This window comes from Gymnodraco acuticeps, unplaced genomic scaffold (genome assembly GCF_902827175.1).
Source record: "Gymnodraco acuticeps unplaced genomic scaffold, fGymAcu1.1, whole genome shotgun sequence".
NCBI classification, from domain to species: Eukaryota; Metazoa; Chordata; class Actinopteri; order Perciformes; family Bathydraconidae; genus Gymnodraco; species Gymnodraco acuticeps.
Genome location: NW_022989802.1, coordinates 90359 through 114684, shown reverse-complemented (window position 1 = coordinate 114684; position 24326 = coordinate 90359). Strand labels below are relative to the sequence as shown.

Sequence of the window (24326 nt, the reverse complement as noted above, 5' to 3'; positions counted from 1 at the left end):
TAGCTGATAAAAGGAGACTAATAAAAGCCTCACGCCTGGCGTTTCACTGTCAAGGGTGCGATATAGCGTGTATGTAATTACATTACAAATACTGACTTGAGCCCCAACACTGTATGGGTTAGCCCTACCATAGATTACCCAACAAAAATACTCTGGTGCCGCCACTGGTGCCGAGAGATATGGAGTCAGAGGCGGTGCAAGGAAGGTGCAAAGGGGTACTTTATTTAGAAGCAGAACAGGACATGTTGTCCGGTTGCAGTCCGGGAAGAAGAGAGAGAAGCCAGGAGGGCACACAATATATATAGCAAACACATAACATGTCCGTGTGGGAACAATACCCCCAACTGTAGTTCCATGTAAATTATGAACCCAGTGTATAAATAGGTGGTCACCACACTCTACAATTTACCACATATGGTGTTCTTAGTTTCCATACCTCCTGTGTTTTACGAGCGACTTATCAAGTCTTGGCAAACGGCATAAAACACGATTAAACGAGATAGTATATAAAACCATGCTCGTATCTACAACCTATAGAAATGCAAAACGGCGTCAATTTAGACGTAATTCTGTCCTGTTTACCGCATCATTTATGAGAAAACATGTCATAACATTAACACAACATATTCGAGGTGGTTTTAAATAACATATCCGTATTTATTTATTTCTCCAAGTTACGTTTTTGAAAATGAATTCTTCATATATGATAAATGAGAGGTAACATTTTATTTATGGTATTATTTCAACATATTTCTCTCCATTCTTCCTTCTGCCAACAGTGTCGCAGTTTCTCGTCTCTCCCGTTTTTGTGCTTAGTGCGTACGCATCAAGCCCCCAGGAAGTGCGCCGGACTCAGATGAAAATATTCATGGTGGCCAAACGGTGGTACTACACTTCCGTTTGGTTGCCAGGCCCGGAAACACTTTTTCCCATTGACTTACATGGGGAAAGAGTGGTCTGTAAATCGTTGGATAATTTTTTTTAAACTAAATAAACTACCCAGTATGAACACTTGTATAGCCCTTATTAAAAACATTTGTTCCTCAAGTTGTAAAAATGTGCTAATAACGTTATTCTGATAGTTATTTCACTCGGCATTATGAACGCGCATCTAACCCACGGGACCGCGCCGCCCGGCACGTTCATGTTACGTGTTCAGCACTACATGCGTTTATCTTTACCCATGGATGCACAATAAGAACGGACCCATATCGTCTTACTGCCATCCCACGGAGCTGTAATAATGGATATATTGCACATGTTTGCTGTAATTCCTCATTTGTAAAATATTATACTACATGGGCTGTATGATTAAATATTGTACCGTAAATGTTTTAAATTAAATAAAGTTAATATTACCGACGTTAGATTAACGTCCCTGTAGCTTATTATTGCACTAAGAAGCTTATTGCACTGTATATATATATATATATACATACAGTGCAATAATTCTTTCATGCTAAATGAAGCTCTGTTGGATATCACTAGATCCTGTTACAGCGTAATATAAGTACATAACGACTGATGTGTACATTAGCATAATTACTAGCTAGCCGCTAGCAGGCTAACTGCCGCCTCGTTAATATCAAATCCATCATAATAACAAATCATTACCATGCTGTCATGAACGCGCGGTGCTGTTACGTGTACGCAAATTGACGTGCTTGATGTGAACGAGCATTTTGGTTAAAGTTGCGCATGCGCTATGAGCGCACCAGGGTTTCCGCTAGGATTTTTTCTCGCCGGTCAAATGTCCGGACAGAATTGATTTTACCGGACAAATTTGAAACTTACCGGTCATGTTTCAATAATAATAATAATAATGGTGTAGCAAAGTTTCTGTTAGCAGATAATTACCGGACTATGACCGGATATGCTGATGTTTAAAACTCAGTTAATGGGAGTCATTTTTATATTGCTTCAGTTTATAATCGTAACAGATCGAAAAATTCAGATTCATTTTTCAATAAATGATTCCACAAACATCATTATTACATTCAAACAAACTACTTGTAGTAGATGAAGTACATTATTCAAAAGTTTACATTAACTTTGAATAATAACACGGGAGAAACGGATCCTCTCTTTTCCTCTCCCTCTCTCTCTCTCCTGACAGCCCGTCAGTTTCTCATGCAGCTCGCTAAACAGTGGGCGGGGCTATGTGATTACGCAGCAGCTGATCTGATCTCTCTCTCGCGTCCGGTTACACTTCACTCGCGTTTATGTCCATATCGATCAGATCCAGCTCTCCTGATCGGCCTTTATAGAGAGCACAGATCAAACTATTAAGAGTGAATATCGGCCGATAATGATCGGCGGCTGATCGATCGGAGCATCCCTAATTATTAGCGGACATTTTGACAGGCATCAGGTTTTGAATTTACCGGTTTTTATTACATTTTAACAGCTAAAACCCGGTAATTACCGGCTAACGGAAACCCTGGAGCGCACATACGGGTACTTCTCAGGCATACCGGGTAATCTGTGACGTTTCGCTCTCTCAAAAGTTGGGCCATTTTATCATCATGCGCTAATGAGCAACTCTCATAGGAATGAATGAGAAGAAATATATATGTTTAGTTTAGCCTAGTTAAGTACTTTGTTTGATTATTTGTACATACATTTACTTAAGTCACATTAAATGCAGTTTAAAGTTATACTTGTACCAGAGTATTTGTACAGTGTGTTATTAGTAAATCTGAATGCTTTCTCCACCACTGGAGGGTGAACATGAAGTTTATGATTGATTTTTATTATGTTATTTCTAAGAAAATGGAAGAAATATGGTCTGTTCTCTCCAGGCAATTGTTTTAGATTCCATTAATGTCATCTTATCTTCTTATTTTGGTTCGCGGCTCTGTCTTGCTGGCAGGAGCTTTAAGAAACATGACAGAACAGGTAGAACCGCAAAGTCATGGATGATCTACTTGTGGTGTTCACATGTCTCACCTCATTGGATGACTGGCATTCTAATGATTTAATTGTTAAATAAGGGAGGGATGCTTCATTTTTTTATATAATCAAGTCAAACTCAAACATGTAAAACGTGTTATGAACGTCCTTTCATGGTATGCAGTGGTGTTAAGTACATTTACTCAAGTACTGTACTTAAGTACCATTTTGAGGTATTTGTACTTGACTTGAGTATTAACATTTGTATTTATATTTCTAATCCACTACAAAGGCAAATATTGTACATTTACTCCACTACATATTTAGTTGCAGATATAGACTATTGATATCTATCAATAATCTATACCATACAATATGATAAACACTTAAATAAGACTTACTTACCAATACATTACATCTGGATTAAATGTGCATGCTACCAAGCAGTACATTAATTCATTAAATTGTGTTCCTTTACCAGCTTGATAAACAAATCAATAATTATAATCAAAACATATGATTGTGAAATGTACCAATCTAACGAGTACTTTTACTAGGCTATTGATACTTTAAATATATGTAGATGCCAATACTTTTATACTTTTACTTGAGTGACATTTTGAATACAGGACTTTTACTACCAACAGAGTATTCCTACACTTTGGTATTTCTACTTTTATTTAAGTACAAGATCTGAGTACTTTCACCTCTGATGGTATGTTTTGATATCTGTACATGGCACCTGATAAAGGTGCGCATGCTTCTGTGTGTGGGTGTTTTGCTGACAGGGTCACACCTGTCGGGCGGTGCCTTCAGCGGGGTGTCACTCACTCTGCCTCTCGCTCTCTCTCTGCCCCGTTAATCTTTCGTTTGGAAGTGGGGATGACAATGGCCGAGTGTTAACTAACGCACCATGGCCGCTCAAAGGAATCTGGGGGAACTACGTGAAGTTATGTGCAACAAGTCTGGAGATTATCTACTCAGCTGTTTAGACCACAGAGGGAAACTTTTATGCAACACGTTTGGAGAAGTTTGGAAGAGGAATTAAACTGAATTTTTAGTGTTTGTTTTTGAGACATGGCTCTGTCCCAGGTACAGTGCCTGGACGATAACAACGTGAACCTCCGGACCACCGAGTCCAAACCGGAGTTTTTGTACAGCGAGGACCAGCGGGTCGCGCTCGAGGCTTTCCTTCGAGATGGTCGCGAGGCGTTTGTTAAGTACCTGGAGGCTCGCACCTTGCGCGGCTTCCTGTCGGACCTGGAGTTGGACTCTCTCGCGGACACGGTGGAGCCCTATGACCCGGGCACGGACATCTTCCTGGAGGACGGCGAGGACGACCAGTCCCCGCTGTCTCTGCACTACTGGCCCGAATTGTCGGATAGGTCCATCCCGCAGATGGACCTGGGTTGGCCGGACTGCGCTTCTTACCGGGGGGTCACGCGCACAGCCGTGTACACGCAGCCACCCCTGGATGATCAGGCTCACATCAAGGAGGTCGTCAGGAAAATGATTGCGCAGGCGCAAAAGGTATGTTGGGCCACTTATAAAGAAGAAGACAAGTTAAAGAATACCATTTAATACAATACAATTCAGCTTTATTTGTTAAGAACTTTAAAACCTCCAGACCAACGTGCTTTATGGAGAAAGAAAGAAAGAAGGAAGGCAGAATAAGTATTTAAGCATTGTCCTGTCCGTTTCTGCCTTAATTTTTACTTTCAAATCAAAGTAAACTACTAAAAGTGAAAGTTAACACTCTCCGCATACAGGTCCAAAGCTATATACAAATATTTAAAGCATATTCATGTGTGGTTGTCTTCCCTTGGGTTATTGGGAAATATGAAACTCTTTAGTTTAAGATCTTTAGTATTTACATATGGCTGGGCAATATTTGCCTCTCTATATGTGTTTATTTGTGCTCTTCTTTGTTGCTTATGTTGGCTGACACTGACTTGCTGTACCCTTTAAAAAATAACTGTAACATTGACATAGTAAATGGCTGTGCAATAAGAAACACCGCTGTGTCAAATATTTCCTTTATGGTTTATCTATTTTGGAGTAGTATTTTCTGCAGTGTATTTCAGGTACTCAGAGGGTACACCAGAGAAAATATGTAGAAACACATGCATGTTACATATTACAGATTGTTGTCAAAAGGGATTTTGTTTTACACTTATTTCTCTGACCTGCTGTACTCATTCAAAAGATCAACTGTAACGTTGACATTGTGTTAACACGGGCAGCAATGACATCAGTCTGTGTGAGGTAAGAGTACAGACTGATGACAACATGAGACGGTGAAGAGTAAAGTGCAACTTGATTAAGCTGCTTTATCAGGGACTAAAAGAAGTACCGCCACTGTAACAAGGGAGCAAGATTATGTTGGATATTTGCATGATGTGCTTTTTTGCATAGGTTGATGATGCATATGAGTGTGTCTGTCTAGCAGCTGACTCATCTGAAGGCACAAGTTCAATGTGACGTGTTTTATTTCATGGCAGCTGTTCTCAGAGACATGTGTCTCTCGAATGCACCAACCTATGGGAACTGAAAAGCTTCTGACAGGCTAAATTAACCTATAAGCGGAGAGCTGTGAGAACCTGCACAACTTCCCCTGAAATTATACCTTAAAGGTCCCAGGTACTGGCCACTTCTACTGATCATAATTCCATTGTTGAGGTATAGAATAGATTTACATTGTTTAATTTTCCAAACTCACATTGGTTTCTCATACAGCATCTCTGTATAGTATGTGTATTCACTCTCTGTCCTAAACGGCTTGTTGGAGCTCCTGCCCCCCCCCCCCCATCCCTGTGAGCCCAGTGTGCTCTGATTGGTCAGCTCACCCACTCTGTTCTGATGAGTCCACCACCGTTACAGCGGAACATCAGTGATTATGTGTTACAATGGTGTTAGCAACCAGGAAATGACACCAGTAATGACAAACAGATGAGAATGCTGCGTGGGGTCTGGGTGCCGTGTTGGCGGGACGTTGCGCGGCTCAATGCTGTGAGGAGCGGACAGTTTGAGCTGGGTTACTGGTGTCGTTTCCTGGTTGCTGCGTGGGGTCTGTGAGACAGCGAGATATCGCGAATGGATGCGGGAAGGGGGGGTGCAGAGGGGGCTGCAGCACCCCCATCTGCGAGGCTCCACTAGCTGTGACTTTGCAGACGGTTTACATGCATAAAAAGCTACATAACACACAAGGGGATGGGTAATAACCGGAAAAGCATGAGATGGGACCTTTAATAATTAGTTTGATCGTCAAACTGTGAAACAACTTGAATCTTATTTGTCTTGGCACAAAAGAGTCAATGTGTCATCTTTTCAGTAACCTTACAGTTATGCCGGAGGCTTGATCTTGCTGCGTAGTTATAAGGATGTGCATGTATTTCCTTACTTTCCTGCATAAACAATGTATTTTTGAGTATTTTCCAGTGTGTGTGATGCAGGTGTTGTGTGTTTTTGCCTTCAGGTTATAGCAGTAGTGATGGATGTGTTTACTGATGTTGACATCTTCAGGGATTTGCTTGATGCTGGTTTCAAGAGGAAGGTTTCTGTCTACATCCTTTTGGAAAGCTCAACACTACCTCATTTCCGGTCCATGTGTCAGAGGGCACAAATGCATGCCGGACACCTCAAGGTGAGTCAGCACCAGTCTGATGTTAAGCATCAAAGAGTAAGGATTAGTTGTAGCTAGAATTAAAGAGGGCATATTATGCTCATTTTCAGGTTTATATTTGCATTTCGTGCCTCTACTCTGACATGTTCACATGCTTTAATGTTCAAAAAGCTCTTTATTTTTCTCAGACTGCACCTCTTTTCACCCTCTGTCTGAAACCAGAGGCCAGTCTGCTCTGATTGGTTTGCTGGTCGGCTCTGTTGTGGTTGGTCAACCGCTTACAGATGTCCCGCCCCTTAGCCAACAGTTGGAGTGCTAGCCAATAGGAATGTGAGTGTTATAGTGATGTCATTAAGATACGGAAGTAAGCAAAGGAGTCCAATCGAGGCCTTTCAGGCAGGGGAGGGGTGTGAGGGATGTTAGCCTTTGCAGACCATTTATATGCACACAAAACAATATAACACACTACAGGAAGGGGAAAACCCAATAAAGCATAATAAGGCCTCTTTAAAACAAATCCCCCATTATTATTAGTGAGAGCCAATGTGTGCTACGTCAAATTAATTTGTGTTTTTGAAAAATGTTATGACAATCTTGCCACATATTGCTCCAGAGACCACCCTGTTCAACTGACTAACCAATATGATGACCAGAATAAAAACAGAACATTTGAGTTAATTATCTATTCTGTTAGGATAAAATCTCAAAGTTGCAGTTTCATTCAGTAGATGTGTCACTAAAGCGGAAGTAATCTTTGCTCTTGGATCACTGTAAGGCACTGTTGTTGAACACAAAAAGTAACATTGATATTATGAAGAAAAGAGAGGCAATTTAAGTCAAGGGGTTTTCGTTATGCATGGATAAGTGAAAGCACATGCCCTCTATCATTTTCTCACACACACACACTCACACAAAAGCTCAAATAACAACCAGCTGGCACTGTATCATATGAATTTTTTACCTCCTTGTGTCTACCTTGGGTGTTTGTTTCATTGCATAATTGGCCGGCTACCATGAAAAACCCGTTAGAACACACATTTGGTCATGTACAGACACGTAGACTTAAGTTAAAGGGAAAGTACAGCTGTCCATCTCCAGTGAATTGTTCTCCTGAGAATGGACTCTTTTAATCTAGCTGCCAGTACGCCTGTAAGAATATCTCTAGTGTTTCCCCCAGCCGGTGACTCTTTTAAGAACAGGATTAAAACAGTTCTTAATTTTAAGTCATCAACAACATATTTATTAAAATGTTGTGAGCCAGGCAGGTCTCTATGTATATCGGTATGTTTACAAAGAGTTCCTTGTTTGGTTTTTATTTAATGCTGATGTCATTCTTCCTATAGTCCTCCTATCAACTGTTTTAAAGCTTATTATAAAGTATATTATTTGAGTCAGCTTGTCAGGAACATTGAAATCTTCCCAGACACGTGACTAGCACAATTGTTTTATTTGTACACATATATTGCTGCTCTGTACATGATAAGCCTTTTAGCATCTAACATTGCAATTTGTGTATTTACTAGCGGCTGAGTTTGTCCTCCTTTCCATGGGGCGATCATTTCAATTAAATAACTTACAGTATAAGCAAGTTTGGGCATTTTCCACAAGGGCTTACAATGTGTTTAACTAATTATGTTCCTAGTTTACTGTTAAGGTATACACTGGTTTAGATCATAATTTGGCAGGAAGAAGTCAAACATTGAAGAACAAACACACACACACACACTCACTCTCTGTCTCTTCTCTGCTAGTGTATGCCTTGGAGGAATTTAAGTGAATCGCAAATGCAGTAACAGCTTGACTGCCTTAAAGTACCATCTGTATCTGGATCATAAGCAAAACAGCAGACATTTTCACAGTCTCATGTGGCAGTTTGTGACTTCTAAACATAAACATATGACAATTACACATGGCAAATGAATGTCTTATTTTAGCTTAACTGGATGGCTGTTCTCTCCCTGTATTATTCGCATTGCAACTGCTTGCTTTCTGAAATGCCCACAGTGCACTCAGCCTCAAAACCTAGATTTAATTAAGTCTGATGTTTGATCCCTGAAATAAACCATTGGCTCATGGTTATCCATTTAATAAAAATCAGCACATACAACTACTCGTTTCATGCATGGTTTCATATTTTATACAATATACTGTTATAGTGTAACAGAGCTTTACCGCTAAGGCATGGTAGTTGCAGAAATACAGTCTAGTTGTCAAAGCGAATATCATTAAATAAGACAGATTTCTTTTAAGACACAGTATCATTCACTTGTTCACAATGCTTTGTGTTTGAACAAATAAATCATGGGTTTAGATTGAGCACAGTCAGGTGTGTTTGACAGCTGCATACTTCGAAACCACAGCGATGTTATGTGTTCATATATACTGGTCATATTCCGTGTCTGTGGCGGTATCTGTCATTTAAATGATCCTGTACCTTTCTGACAGAAACCACTGTCGCAGGTCTTTGGTCTGCTCTGCCTTATTAAGATGAGGGTTGACAGAAAGCGTAGAAGACAGGTGTTTTACTGTTACTGTAAGTGACAAGAGGGAGTAGGTGGAGGATAGAATAGAGAGGATAGTAGGAAGTGCCGATATGTTGCAAGATATATATGTGTATAGGTAAAAAGGTGCCAGATTATTCTCTCCCACGCCCTCTGGCATGGATGTACAAAGAGAACTGGATACAGCCTTGAAAGCAGGGCCCCCATTCATTCCCATGAAAGTTGCTCAGTGGGGCATGAAGCCAAATTGGCCTAACTTTTGAATATAAAACTCCCTACATCTTCTCTGGATCTCCCGGCAACATCATTGGGGCGAGAAAGCATGCCCACTTGCATTTTCATTAAGCCACGCCTCCTTGCCACTGTTTTTCAGTTAGTTCTGGTGTTATGCAAAGCTATGTTTGCTTTGCAATCTAATACGGTGGTTGTGCTTTTACACAGCATTCTTTATAGGACATCTTAAGCACTCGTCATCTAGAGTTTAGAGAGTTAAATACACAAAGAAATGCAAGTTGCTGATTTGATCTAATCAGTTGGTAAAAGGAATGTACTGCGGGGAAGAGAGAGTCATGGGTGTGACCAAAGTAGGGTGGAGTGTACTCTGTGAGAAAAGCCATACCAGGAATAATCTGCTGCATCAGGATAACTGGTTATACAATTATTTGGCTGCTTTTCAGTTCACGACCTGGCCCTAGACACCGACGTGACTCATTAAGCTGTGTCTTTTCAAAGGAACTTATGGCTTTCCCGAAAACAAGATAGTTAAATCTAAACTACCCAAAGTGGTATGGTAATTCAAAAATGTTTCAATCTATCACCAGGAATGAGAGCTCAATCAGCGTACAAAGAGTTGAACATGTACTACCAAACCATGTCAGACAGAAAGCAAAAGCTGAAGCTAGGTTGCAATCATTTTTATTTGACCCCATATTTAAAATATATTATTTACACTATGCATTAATGCTATATGGACCATTTACTGATCACTAACATAATCTAAAAACCTGAATCGCATGCCGTTTCCTGATTGTTTGGAATCTTTAAAAGGACCTAATAAACGCTTCCTAACTAACCTAATCGAAAACTACTGATGTTCAACAATGGATTATGGGAAACAAAGGTCTGCATATCTCTCACAGAATTAGGATGCAGTTTTCGTATTTAATGTCGGACAGATGTTGTTGAATACATCTGTTCTTAAGAAAGTGAGTCAGAGCGATTGAACCGAGAAAGTGTTTGTTCGACGTTCCTTTCATGTGTAATCTCTTATCTGAAACATTATTACAGTCTTTTATGATTGCAGGTACATAAACTGTACCACCCATTTATTATCATAATGATTGGTTAAGTGTTAGCCCTCATTTAATGTATTGCTTTACAGCTACACAGTCACGCGTAGGGTTGGGAACCGAAACTCGGTTCCAGATGAGAACCGATAAGAAAATGCCGGGTACCGGGTACCCATACAAAATACACAATTTCGGTTCTGCTTAACGGTTCCTAAACGCGGTAGACCCTGTATTCCAGCGGGTCCGTCCCGGTGGAATACAGGGCGGACCTGGAGAATCACAGAACGGCCGGTCGTCAGCGGGCCGTTGACGGCCGGCTCGGTACGCTGACGGCCGGCACCGCCCTTCATTTTTTTAAACGGCATCATATAAATTGCGCTGACAGGCGACAGAGGTCCACAGTTGCCCCGCAGCGATGCCCCCCCGCCCTCCCGTAGACATTTCACGAGCTCAGTCGCTTCATAACACCAAAGATAGGTCGCGGTAAACACTCTGAAGTGAGGCTCCACTACACTAAAAAAGAAAAAGAAAAGGCAAAGTGTAATGCCTGTTAATAGCTTGCCACAGGCATAGCTCAGTTCAAATAAAGCACAGCTATTGTGCAATACATTTGTATTGCATGTATATTTTTTAGTAACAATTTCAGTTAAAGCTTTTAAGAATAAATATATTTTTGTTATCTAAACGTTTGACCTCTTTATTTTACAATTTTGGAATCGAAACGGGGAATCGATAAGAACCGGAATCGATAAGCAGAACCGGAATCGAAATCGGAATCGATAAATTTCAAACGATACCCATCCCTAGTCACGCGTGTAGGCATTTCAGAGCAAAACAACACAAGTGGACAGAGAACTGAGCCCTGAGGGACACCAGCTTTGAATCTCAGGGAATCCCGATACAGAAGAATTGCTTACAGTAAACATGGTGTGTTTTTCAGACGGAGATGAGCGAAAAACAAGTTCCAACAACGACCAAGATAATATCACTAAAGTCAAGTAAAGACAAGACATAGATTACATTAGGATCAATTGCAATTATATTATTGTTGGTTGTGTAATATTTAATCACAGTTGTACTTTGAATGTGCTGTGTAATTGCAGTTTGAATAAGTGTGGCTACTTGGTTAAATGAAAATAAATTACTGCTAATAGTCTCTATATATGGCTCAGTGGCCTAACATCGACGGTGCAACGCACCGGGGCCCAGAGCCGGCCAGGGGCCCATGCAATACTTTTTATTTATTTAAATAATGATATTTTTGTAATATATATTTTTTATTTTTTTATTTTTTGGGGCCCCAATGGCATTGACCGGTTCACGCAGTCTTCAAAGTAACCAAGCAACCTAAATACATTTGTAATTTTTCTTTCCAATGACCTTGCTCCCTTTCATGTCATGTGATACCTTGCATGACGAGCGAACCGTTTAATCAACCTGTACTGTAGTGTAGCTAGCAGCAGCAAGTTTGGCAGCATTATAAAAAATGTAATAGCTTGCATTTATAATGTACAGCAAACCAAAGCACAAGAGTGGTGCTCAAAAGATAAAGGACAAGAGAGAACAAGGAGATGTATCAGCTAAACTGACTAAATTGGACAGTTTTTGTTGTCATACATCGTCCTCGAAATCGAGCGCTAACGTTAGCATTGTTGACGTGCAGCGACAGCCGGAGCCGGAGGCTAACGATAGCTCACCACCATCATTGCCATCTAGCTCCACAAGTGAAGCTGTATCCGTGGCCGTGGTGCAACCTTCTTCTCCAGCCAGCCAGGAGGAGAGGCTGGATTGGCCCTGGTGCAAATATTGTTTTGCACCGGGGCCAATCACAACCTTGTTACGCCACTGATATGGCTGTAGGGTTTTCTTTAAAAAAAGTACATGTAGAGTTTTTTTCAACTTCTATAGAATATGGTTAGATGTACACATAGAAAACCTAAATCATAGTTAAAGAAACGGTAAACACCTGGACACACCTACTGTAGCGAAAACTCCCAGGAAGAGATCTGGATTACTTTGCCAGGTGTTTATATGTCTGTCTATCTGTGGATAGATTTGTCAACGCCATAAAATACAGTTATGAAACTTTACAATTGTGTAGTTGAGATCAAAACAAAGGCAGAGTTCATCGAAGGGTGTGACCCGAGCAAGGGCCCTGGAGGTTGAGAGTAGGAATGGACAAAGTAGAAAGCAGCCCCCATGCACCACACACTGCAAAAATCTGTCCGGTTTGGTGTTGTGGCTGGCGTGATCCCATCTGTAGCCTACTTTCTTAACTTAATCGGGAAATATCATTCAAAGAAACGCTTTTTTAATGCTTGTTCACATACATTTTGCTATCTAGATTGCCTACCAACCGTCAATTTGATAAAAAGGACAACCCAGTCAGCTTTCTTACTTCCTATGTCACATTCAGGCTCATTAAAATACACCTCCCCATTTGAGTATCTACAGTAAATGTGTTGAGAACTACCTTGTTAAAGGTGTGCCATACTTTTCCCGCACGCCAAGGCTTTTTTTTCCTGCAGCTGGGTTTAAACAAAACGTGTCAGATAGAGAGCAAATGCAGGTATATTCAGACAGACAATATGAGAAATATGTTGTGCTTTTTTAACGTAAAGCATGTAAACATGTTCCATTGACACCAAAATACATGTATGAACCTTACACATTTGCATAATCTGACCCATTAATGTAAGATGAATTGGTCCCTGTCATTGTTGTGTAACCATTACATCATGCAGGTCACAGGTTAAAAAATAGCTCTGGAATTTGGAGATCTTCTTCATGTATGTGCGTGTTACAGAACCTCAGGGTACGCTGCACAGATGGAGCAGAGTTCTACACCCGGTCCTGCACTAAGATCAGAGGGCGAATGGGACACAGATTCATGTTCATCGATGGAGACAAAGCTGTGTCTGGGTCTTACAGGTCAGTGCACTTAGAGTGTGTGTAAGTGTGAATGTGTGTGTGAGCATTTTTCAAAGAGATTGTAAGAAAGAGATAAATATAGACAAAGAAAGAAACATATTATCTATGTGTGCTCCACCTCTCTTTGTGTCTTTGAGCCTAGCGTGAAATGTGAATAAAGAATGTACAGTTAGTGTCTGGTAGCGTTATCTCTACAAGCAAGACCAACAGGTTTTAAATGTATCCAATGCACAAGAGACATACATGCATGCACAGTGCAGTCTCTAAATTAATGGATGGTTCAGTCATTGGTATTTTGCCAACATGTAATATCTTGTTGTGCTTAGAGGTAGACTAACTTTGTATCTGTTTATGTTCTGTAGTTTCACTTGGTCGGCATCGAGGCTGGACAGAAATCTCATCACCGTGGTTACAGGCCAGGCAGTGGAGTCCTTTGACAAGCTGTTTCGAGTCCTCTACGCAACCTCCAACTCAGTAGACCTCCGTAAGGACGCCATCGAGCCTGAACCTGAAGCGGAGCCCATCCCAGCGCCGGCCGCAGTCGTCCCTCCTTCTGCTGAAATGGTTAGGAAACTGTACAGTGCCAAATATGTTGCTTTGGGCAACCCATACTCCACTCCTCCTCCAAAGACCAACAATCCAGAGGACTCCAAGAACCAGGGAACCAAGAAGCGTGGGGGGAAAGAGGCTAATAAAGAATCTACACAGGAGGCTCCGCCCATCCACCCTGGACTCATCGATCTAGAGAAAGTGTGCATGATGTCCTACCTGCCCACCTGGCCAGAGCCCGACCCGCCCAGTGATGTAATCGGGTTCATTAACATTCGTGATAACAAAAAACAAAATCAGGTCCATCTACAGAGGTCAGAGATGTATGAAACCAGCCAAGCAGTCAGGTTCAGCAGTCCCTTCAGTAAGGCAAAAGAAACTCTGCCCGACGTCGCTAAGCCAAGAGACTTTACGACTAAACAGAAGGAGGTGAATGAACTCCAACCAGCTAAAGATAAAACCAAGACTGAAGAGGTGGTGGTAGGTGTAGCCCAGCAAACTAAAACTAACAAAGGTCCTAGTGAGATCAAAAGCAAAACAGAGGAACCTGTCAAGAAATTACCTGCATCCGGACCACAGTGTGAGTCCAACAAACACACTACGACCACTCCCAACACTGAGAAGAAACAGCATTCTAATACCTTCCCCAAACAAGATGCAGGCCACAACAACACACCTCACCTCAATGCACACACTCCTCCCCAATCCAGAAGCAGCGCATCCACTCCTAACTCTAAGGGGTCTTCACAAACCACACAAACTGTCACCACCCTCTCTGAATCTCACACTAAAACCGAAGTTGACAGTATTTTAAACACACAACAGGAGGTTGTGAGCAGGAAACAAGCCCTGAAGGCGAGCTGTACACAAGTCTCACACCTGCATAGTCCCACTGAAGGGAACACAGAGCCGCACCCACAAACAAAGACAGTGCTGCCACACTCACAATCGCAGGCTGATCACACACAGTCACAAAACTCCTCTGAAATAACCCCTATCATCCAGACTCCCACCATCAACAGCCACAAGTCTTCCCCACAGACTGTCAGCTCCACCTCCCTCTCTGAAAACAGTCACGTCTCCATCACTACAAGCAAGAGTCCCAAGTCTTCCATTAGCTCTTCTTCCATTCCCCCTCCTGCCCTCTCTTTGTCCCCAGCATCCCCATCTGAGACTTCAACACCACCCATTCCTAAACCTCGTACTGTCCATCTGGTTATCAAGGGCGACGTCACCTACAAAGGCCAGGAAATCCTGGATATCAGTGTTGTCCCAATGGCTGAGACAAGCACAGCACCAGAAAAGGTCATAAATGCACGTACTGTAGCAACAACGGTGACAACATTGCCGCAAAAAGTCCCAGAACTGCAGAACAACAGCGCAGGCGAGGTAGGGGCGCAGAGAATGACGAAGGACATTTTAAATATGGTAGAAGCTCCACAACAAAAGCAGAGTGGGACTTCCCAAAATACAATCAATGAGAAAGCAGTTGGAGGCGATGACAGAGCAGGAATGCAATCGATAGCCGGAAACAAAGCCAAGTCAGATGTTTTGATAACAAAAGTAGAGAATGTGATTACTCAAGAAGTCATTCCAAAAAGTGTCAAGCCCAAGACTTTGGTGTCAATGGATGTCAAAGTAACCCCACAGAAAGATAGTGTTGCAACAGTAAAGAAGGAGATGAAGGCCCCAGAACAAGTTTCAATGGATGTTTCTGGAGTGACAAACGAAAAAACTGAGGATGTGACAGAATGCAAAACATACCTTGCAAAAGTACACGTACCACAGAGAATATCGTATAGTGAGTTACCTGCACCAGTTAACAATGTATCAGATACTGTGGACTCTTTAAAAGCACCAACACACACTCCTATTTCTGCCACACACATATTTAAAGACAGTGCTGGTGATAGCACACACACAGTTACACACAATCAGCAAGGTAACGCAAGTTTAACACCCGAACGCCCCACAGACAGTATGCCAGATACTGCCAAACATAACACTCACAACAACATTGAAGAAAAACCTTCTAAAGCACCAGGAGGCACACACACACCTGAGAAACCCCTGCGATTACATCTCTCTGAAATACACACGCCAGACTTGCTTTCACCGACATCAGAGAGAGGATTGCAGTCACTCATGGCTCTGACCCGTAGTGCCACCCCGGATGGATTTCTCCCACGTACGCCCACCCCAGACTTTTGCACGCCTCCCTCCGATTCTCACACATACACTCCAGACTTTCGAACGCCAACACCTGACGGGTATTTATCACCAAGAACAGACTCCGCTCTCTCCACCACTTCAGAGGAGTTTTATGAATGTTGCGACTCCCCTTTCCAAGAGCCTGTTTTGGAGCGATTAGCTTCCCTGAACCACGCAATGACAGAGGAGCATAATAACACAAATAACGCTAATGCTACCAGTCCTGTATACATAAATTCAAACTCTCCTGATGGTACATTAGGCACTATAGACAGGTATACCTCTAGCACTGAAACAGAAAGTTTAGAGCGAAAGCGATCATCCACCGGTGACATTCAACCCACGAAAGAGAGACCGGACACAGAGAAGGCCGGGGACAGCGTGGAGAGGATGGGCAGACCTCAGGCGGCTGACGGACTAAAGGTATGGCATACAGTAAGGCGAAGGGTGATTTATTCTCTAAATTCCACAACAAATGTCCTCACCACACAACAAATAATAGTTTTAAAGCTACTGTGAAGGTTATTAACCTAAATAATTTGTACTTTTTAATTTTCTTAACCACTCAGCGAACACCAGTCGCATAAAAGGTAAGCACAGCTAAACCAAGTTTTCAAGGGGACGTGCCGTACATCTAACAGGTGGTAGTGAAAGTAGTTTTAGACTAGAATCCTTTTACCCTATTCTCCTGTAGTGTCTTGCAAAATCCACTTTGGAAATGTCTTCTTAATAACTAAATAATAACTCACATTTACATTTACCCTTAAGCCTATCTATATTTGTATGCCTGTATTTTCTGATGTATTTAGCATTACAATAGCCTCTGATATGTGACTATAATTAAATGATTTGTGTAAGAAATTGTAACTAACTAACTAACACAATGAAGCTTCCACAGTTGATTACTTGCGTTGAAACAATATCTGAGATCCTAATTTTGAAACCAATCAATCCTGTTTCAAAAGCATCTTTTTCTAATGATCTTATGTTTAATCAAATCACCTTGAACATGAACATGGCATTGCTATTATTAAATCATCAATTACATATACTGCCTTAACCAAAATGAATTTAACATGCTAATCAGACTATTACTAAATCAGCTGTTGGTTTATACAAATGAAATGTCCTATTGGAAAATCGTGTGTGTGTGTGTGTGTGTGTGTGTGTGTGTGTGTGTGTGTGTGTGTGTGTGTGTGTGTGTGTGTGTGTGTGTGTGTGTGGGTGTGTGTGTGTGTGTGTGTGTGTGTGTGTGGGTGTGTGTGTGTGTGTGTGTGTGTGTGTGTGTGTGTGTGTGTGTGTGTGTGTGTGTGTGTGTGTGTGTGTGTGTGTGTGTGTGTGTGTGTGTGTGTGTGTGTGTGTGTGTGTGTGTGTGTGTGTGTGTGTGTGTGTGTGTGTGTGTGTGTGTGTGTGTGTGTGTGTGTGTGTGTGTGTGTGTGTGTGTGTGTGTGTGTGTGTGTGTGTGTGTGTGTGTGTGTGTGTGTGTGTGTGTGTGTGTGTGTGTGTGTGTGTGTGTGTGTGTGTGTGTGTGTGTGTGTGTGTGTGTGTGTGTGTGTGTGTGTGTGTGTGTGTGTGTGTGTGTGTGTGTGTGGCTAGCTGACTTCAAACACACGACACTTGTTCATTATTGAACAAGGAGACTGTGTGTGAATTAAAGTGACATACTTTTAATGAAGCGCAGCACACGCTCACACTGATGCAATATTGATGAATCGGTAAAAGATTGATAGTTTCACATTCATTGCCGTAGATTAACTCACTCACCACTGACCACGCTTTTCATCTAACAATAGTCCTTTCCAGTCAGAGAGGTGTTGCTGGCATGTTTTAACTGTGAACTGTCATGTAATATTAACAAGAGGGACATTAAAACATATCTTACATTTGCACCCAACTACTTCTCTTTTACATTTGCAACAATTCCATTTACGCTCAAGGCATGTTTCTTATCTTAATATAGCTCAATAATATGAGCCACTAGACCAGTGACCATCAACTGGCGGCACACGGGCCAAATCTGGCACGCCAGACATTCTCATCCAGGACGCGCTGTGGTGTGTGAGTGGTTAGTGTGTTCGCTCCCCACTCATTTTTGTTTACAACATCTCGTGAGTAATGTGCAGTACCGGAGTCCAACAGAGAGGCAGCAGCTGCGGGACAGTAGACTGCGTACTGCGTAGCCTTATCTGCCCTGAAGTGTGAAGAGTCTGCTTTATGCGCTCCGCAGTACCTGAGCGTGCTCCACTAGCTCCCCCCCCCCCCTCCAGAGTTATAGGATTTGTGTTTAGACGAGATAAAAAGGGACAATAGGCGCATTCACACCGCAGTACTTTTCCCACAAAGGTTCATGTGAACTCTTTAGTTCATGTGAACTCTTTAGTTCTCATGAACTAAGTACAGATCGCGTTCACACCGGAATAAGTCCCTGGGGGTGGATTAGGCAAATGAAGCCGCTGACGTCACTTCTTCTTCTTCTGCTTTGGGTTTACTGGCAGGCCGCAAACCACTTCACGGCGTATACTGCCGCCAAAAGTCCACGGCCGGAAGTCCCCGGAGTTAGGGAAGGCTTCAGTAGAAGCTGCTGGGACTCCCAGCAGCTTCTACTGAAGCCTTCCGAGTAAATCGCCAGAACGCCGACACCTCCTCATCTCCACCGCTCCCATGTTTTATTTTGTGTTGTCATAAGTTAGTCTCTCTGCGTTTCTGCGCTATGCTAATGATAATGCTAATAATGCTAATACGAGGATAATAAAATGGCGGCTTCACAAAACTTTTTGGGAGTTTTACGGGGCGTGGTTTGCAATCCGCCCAGCCAATCAGACACAGGAACCTTTTTCTCCCACGAAAGTCCCTGCTCTCTAGCAGCGACGGAAAAGGGGGTGAAAAGGTTCTCATGAACTAATTTTAGTTCCGGCTCTTTTTGGTGAACGCAACATTTCGGAACTATATCGGAACTAAAGTGGGAAAAGTACTGCGGTGTGAACGCGCCTAATGAGTTCCGGTGTTGAATTTGAAGGCAAACAAGGCTTTATGCGTTGGCCAGATATAAGTAGTTTAGCAGGTGATTAGAGGTGTGGTTGAGATGTTGCTCTGCTCCTGCAAAAAAATGTAGTTCAATGTTTTGATACCTCCATTATACATAAATGTATTCTCATCTCCATTTTCCTTGTCTTTCCTAGCTTTCGCATACTTCTCCCGAATTTCAACGAGGACGGCAGCAGGCCAGCAAGGCGTTCTCCTCCTACCGACCAACGAGACCCTTTCGAGTCCTCTCACCCAACTGGGCAATGGGGCCTCATCCCAGCCGCCAGCAGAACCAGGCAGAAAGCAACGTGCTCCCTGATAACGCCTTCTTTCCTCGTAGTCCGCCATCCAGACTGCCTCCTCCTCTGAAAGCTGGTGCTGTCGGGCCAGCAACTAGGCAGGCCGAAGTCTCCCAAAGCCAGCAGAGGTTCTTCTCTCGACAGCCTCCAGCAGCGCAGGACAGAACGAGAGCTGGACAGACGCAGAATCCATCCCCTTACTCAAAACCCCAGGGCTCTTTTCTCCTCCCGCAGTCCAACAGAGAGGCGCCGCTTCATTCTCAGACCCAGAACCAGGCTGGATCACCGCAGGAGGAAGGAAATAATCCATTTAGCGTCACTTTTAGCAGGTTGTACAGCCTGAAGGGCCTGAAGGAGAAGATGAGCAAGCTGCCAGCGCAGAGCAAGAGAGGCAGTGGCAGCTCGCATGGACAGAGACGCTAGTCTGCTACTGTCAGTCATTCATTTTCTATAATCTTACTGTAGCACATCAAGCCAAAGAAAGGCAAGTTAAACACAAATTAAGATACACCTCCGAGAAAAAGCTTGCATTGACACGGTATGTGTACTGTGAAAGCAAAAGAGATCCAAAAGAGCAAGCTAAGACTTTTACCTTACACGTTGAACTGAACTTTGAACTTTGACCCATGACTCGTGGTATTGACCTGCTCCTGTCTCGTCATATGGAGGATGCACTTTAGTATGAAACCACTGCTATGCATAACGTTGCTCATTATAAGACCAAACAAAGTGTGATTGGATAGGTAGTTTTCCTTTTCCTTTCAATTCTTATTTCTACTTTTCTGAATATTAAACTTGAAATGTACTTTTTCACCCACGGGGCCCTAGATATTGAACAACAATGGAGTTGATTGTAAACATTTGTATGTGAAAATGCGGATACTAAATGCTTAAATTGTTTGTATGACCATCAAAATGGATATATGTAAACAATAAATAAACCCAGAAGCTGTAGGTATTTCACTCAACATAGCACTGCTGATGTTACTCCATTAACTTTACATAAACTGTGGATCGAGCAAAACATTTCTTTTTCAGCTAAATATAAATATACCCTCTTGTCTTTTTTTTCTCTTTTGCTTTGTAATTTAATTCAGAAAACTTTCAAATGTGGTGGATTTCTTTCCTTACAGCAGTGTAGTATGTGAATGTGTGCTTCCAATATACATTATAAGTAACATGAGTCAACGCAATGCTCAGTCTAGAAATAGGTACTATGACATGTTTAATGAAAATCAAATATTACCATGTACTGTATTTTGTGTGATACTGAACAATTGGAAACCATTGAATCACACAGACATTTACTTTTTTTAGTAAATGTTGACTAAAAACAGTTTTGTACTATTCATTTACAATTTACTATTCGCTACAATTACTTTCCACTCTGGTGGCAGAAATCATTTAAATGGCTAACCTCATGACAGTAGCTGTTTATACTATGTTTATATGAGTGAGTGGGAACATTTTTCCCACATTTGTATTATTAAAGTACAAGCTGAGTGTGTTCTTCTGTTCATTCAAGTGTTTGTGGTACAAACTTGAATTAAAAAAACTGTTGATGCAGATGTGTTAGACCTTTTTTTGTATTCTTTCATTGTGTGCTATACGCTAAAAATATCAAAACATTAAAGAGGCCTTGTAAATGATTTATTTGTTGTTTGCACCACATCCAATTTATATTCAAAATGCTTTTCTCTGGAAGACAAAGTCACTGTGCTCAGGCAGAACATAAGAGACTCTTTACTCTGAAGACACATACAGATCTCTTGCTAATTTTTACAAAGGTCGACAAATTGGTGCCCTTTTTTGAAGGATGGTCCTTTGCTACAGCGGCGCTTTTTGCATGACAAATAAATTCCTAAATGACATCGATACATTGGCTGTTGTGCACCTAATCCACGTGTTTTCTCCAGAAAAGCACCTGTCTTATCTTGTAATGAGAAAAGCTCCAGTCTTTTCTGTTATTATAATAAACAGACATTACATGTGTGCACTTGCTTAATGTTTGTTTAGTTGTTTTCTTCTAAACCTGCTGTTATCACTGCAGTAAATCCCAGTACTGTTTAGCTCTGTGTGTGCTTGTGTTCATTTTGTTTTGAGTTGGACGTTCCAATTTGTTCCTGAGGGAGGTATTGAGATGAAAAATGTTTTCTCCCGGAGCCAACCAGGATTGAATGTCTTTTATGAAATATAGATTATGAATCATGGATGGCTGCCCTTTGGAGCTGCAGAAGGCTGCCGTGCATGCCGACTAAACATCTGATTTATTTCAGTGTGTTTCTTCAGCCCTGTCAAAAACGGTCCAAAAGAGGTGAGCAGAGCTAATGTACAGTCCCTCGATGCCACTGGGCTTTTGGATGATTCAGTCATCTTTCACAGGGCGATACAATTCTGCAAATATCAACTGTAATTAAAATGTATGGTAAAAAGAACATTAAATATGGTCCCAAAGAACATTTTTACCAGACAGGCAGCACAGAAGCATCTCTTGAAAAAATAAACAGGTGAAATCTGCAGCTGAGGTGTGAGGATGTACAATTTAATTTCACAGTTAAAGATCTTGCTGCTATATTGTGTGAAACATGATTTGAAGTTGTCTATGTGTGCCGTACAAGCAGATGGCATGCCAGTAGAGACAAGTGATGCATTTGAGGGCTGAATGAATTTGCATGTAAGAAGAAGACACAATGAGGGAGGGCTGATGTGAAAACCTTCACACATTGCTTATTATTCATGATGTCAGCTGGTGAAGAAAAACTAGATTTGGCTCTGTGGCTCGTCTCCAAATATTTTAAATGTAATACTCTTCTAAAACTCTCTTAGCAAAATAAAACCTAATCATTTGATGAGAATATGATTAATGTGTAATACAGGGGCTGGACAAAACAATCTGCTGCTACAAAAGTTAATCGTATTGGGATTATAGAATATTTCAGACAACAATCCATTCCACTCTTGTTTGTACAGTGAAAATGAAGCTACAGCTAGCTGCTGATTAGTTCAACACAAAGACTGGAGTAACAGCTAGTCTCCAAGAAAACAGCTAGCACACAACAAAGCTCCCTCAGTAACATGATATATGTTTGGGTTTTTTGGAAAACTGCAAGGCAAACAACGGAAACCCCACGTAGTAACCGATCCTAATAAATCCTCTAGGTACTAGCTGGCGAACCGGCAGGGTCTCCACGGTATTCAGAGAATACCCTGGAACACTCAGATAAAACAAACAAAAAAATCGATTTAATTATATAAATAAAATGTATATAAAATGAATAAATAAGAATCATATCTGTGTTGTTGATCTGTAATATTACAGTGTTACGTTGATTTGTTTGTCCTTCTCGGACCATGCACTACGCATCTCAGTGGTTTTGTGTTAGAAAATAAAGCAACCAATTAGTGATGTGTCGGTCGCGAACGAGCCGGCTCAAAGAGCCCACATCATAATTTATACTAGCTGTCAAAGCAGCATTGGAGGAGTGGAGACACTGGCTAGAAGGGGCGGAGCAACCATTTCTTGTTTGGACTGACCACAAGAATTTAGAATATGTTAGGAAAGCCAAGCGACTAAATTCACGTCAGGTCCGGTGGACTCTGTTCTTCAGCAGATTTAACTTCACATTATCTTTTCGGCCCGGTACACAAAACCATAAGCCAGACGCACTGTCTCGTCACTTTGAGCCTGAACATAATGCCAAGGAACCAATATCAATCCTTCCACTGAACTGTGTGGTTGGGTCGGTAACATGGCAGATAGAAACAGATGTGAAGTAGGCGAATGTTGTGAGCCCAGCACCCAGCGAGTGTCCAGACAACCGTTTGTTTGTCCCTGTGTCTTTACGCTCTCAGGTAATCCACTGGGCTCACACGTCCAAGTTCACATGCCATCCGGGGGTCCGACGAACAATGTTTGCCATAAAACAGCGGTTCTGGTGGCCGGCCATGAAAAAAGAGGTCTCCGAGTACGTGGCGGCCTGTCCAGTGTGTGCCCGGAATAAGACCTCGTCCCAGGCCCAGATGGGTCTGCTCCAGCCCCTCCCAGTGCTTCAGCGACCATGGTCGCACATCTCCATGGACTTTGTGACTGGACTACCGCCCTCCAAAGGTAATACTACCGTCCTGACGGTGGTAGACCGTTTCTCAAAGATGGCACATTTAATTCCTCTGCTCACACTTCCCTCTGCCAAGAAGACGGCAGAGGTCATGTTAACTCACGTGTTCAGAATCCATGGTTTCCCCAGTGACATAGTCTCCGACAGAGGACCACAGTTCATTTCCAACTTCTGGAAGGAGTTTTGCCAGCTCCTCGGTGCCACCGTCAGCTTATCTTCCGGTTATCACCCGCAGTCCAACGGTCAGACAGAGCGCCTGAACCAAGACCTCGAAACATGCCTCAGGTGCCTCGTGTCCCAGAAGCAGACCACTTGGAGCGATCACCTTACCTGGGTAGAGTATGCCCACAACACTCTCCCCTCGGCTGCCACGGGTCTTTCCCCTTTCCAGTGTGCTAACGGGTACCAGCCTCCTCTCTTCCCTGCTAATGAGGAAGAAGTCAAAGTTCCATCCACGCACGCCATGGTCCGGCGCTGTCGGCGGGTTTGGGCCGGTGCTCGGCAGGCGCTACTCCGGACCTCGACCCGGATGAAGTCAACGGTGGATCGTCACCGGCGTGCGGCCCCCCTCTACAGGGCGGGCCAGAAAGCCTGGCTCTCCACCAAGGATCTACCCCTACATGTTCACTCCAAGAAGTTGGCACCAAGGTTTGTGGGTCCTTTCCCAATTTCAAGAGTCATTAACCCTGTCTCTGTGCGCCTCAAACTCCCCAGATCTTTGAGAGTTCATCCCACGTTTCACGTGAGCAAACTCAAGCCAGTTCGAGAGAGCACTCTGGTTCCCGCCTCCAAGCCGCCTCCACCACCCCGGATCATTGAAGGTGGCCTGGTGTACACAGTCAGGAAACTTCTAGCGGTCCGCAAACGGGGCCGAGGACGACAATTCTTGGTCG

The 24326-nt window shown here is 42.5% G+C and overlaps 1 protein-coding gene across 3 annotated transcripts; it reads left to right on the top strand.

Moving 5' to 3' along the window:
* The first annotated feature begins 3460 nt into the window (after positions 1 to 3460).
* LOC117552776 (protein FAM83G-like) lies at positions 3461 to 20967 on the top strand. 3 transcript variants are annotated; one of them, XM_034226420.1, is made up of 6 exons: positions 3970 to 4422; positions 6368 to 6535; positions 13111 to 13235; positions 13598 to 16418; positions 16565 to 16585; positions 19175 to 19438. In XM_034226420.1, exons 1-5 carry the CDS (start codon positions 3970 to 3972, stop codon positions 16580 to 16582), a joined length of 3585 nt encoding a protein of 1194 aa, XP_034082311.1. In that variant the 3' UTR covers positions 16583 to 16585; positions 19175 to 19438. The 3 variants fall into 3 exon arrangements, with proteins under 3 accessions (XP_034082304.1, XP_034082300.1, XP_034082311.1); XM_034226409.1 differs by lacking the exon at positions 16565 to 16585 and having other exon boundaries at positions 3464 to 4422; positions 19175 to 20967; XM_034226413.1 differs by lacking the exons at positions 6368 to 6535; positions 16565 to 16585 and having other exon boundaries at positions 3461 to 4422; positions 19175 to 20967.
* Positions 20968 to 24326: the final 3359 nt, after the last annotated feature.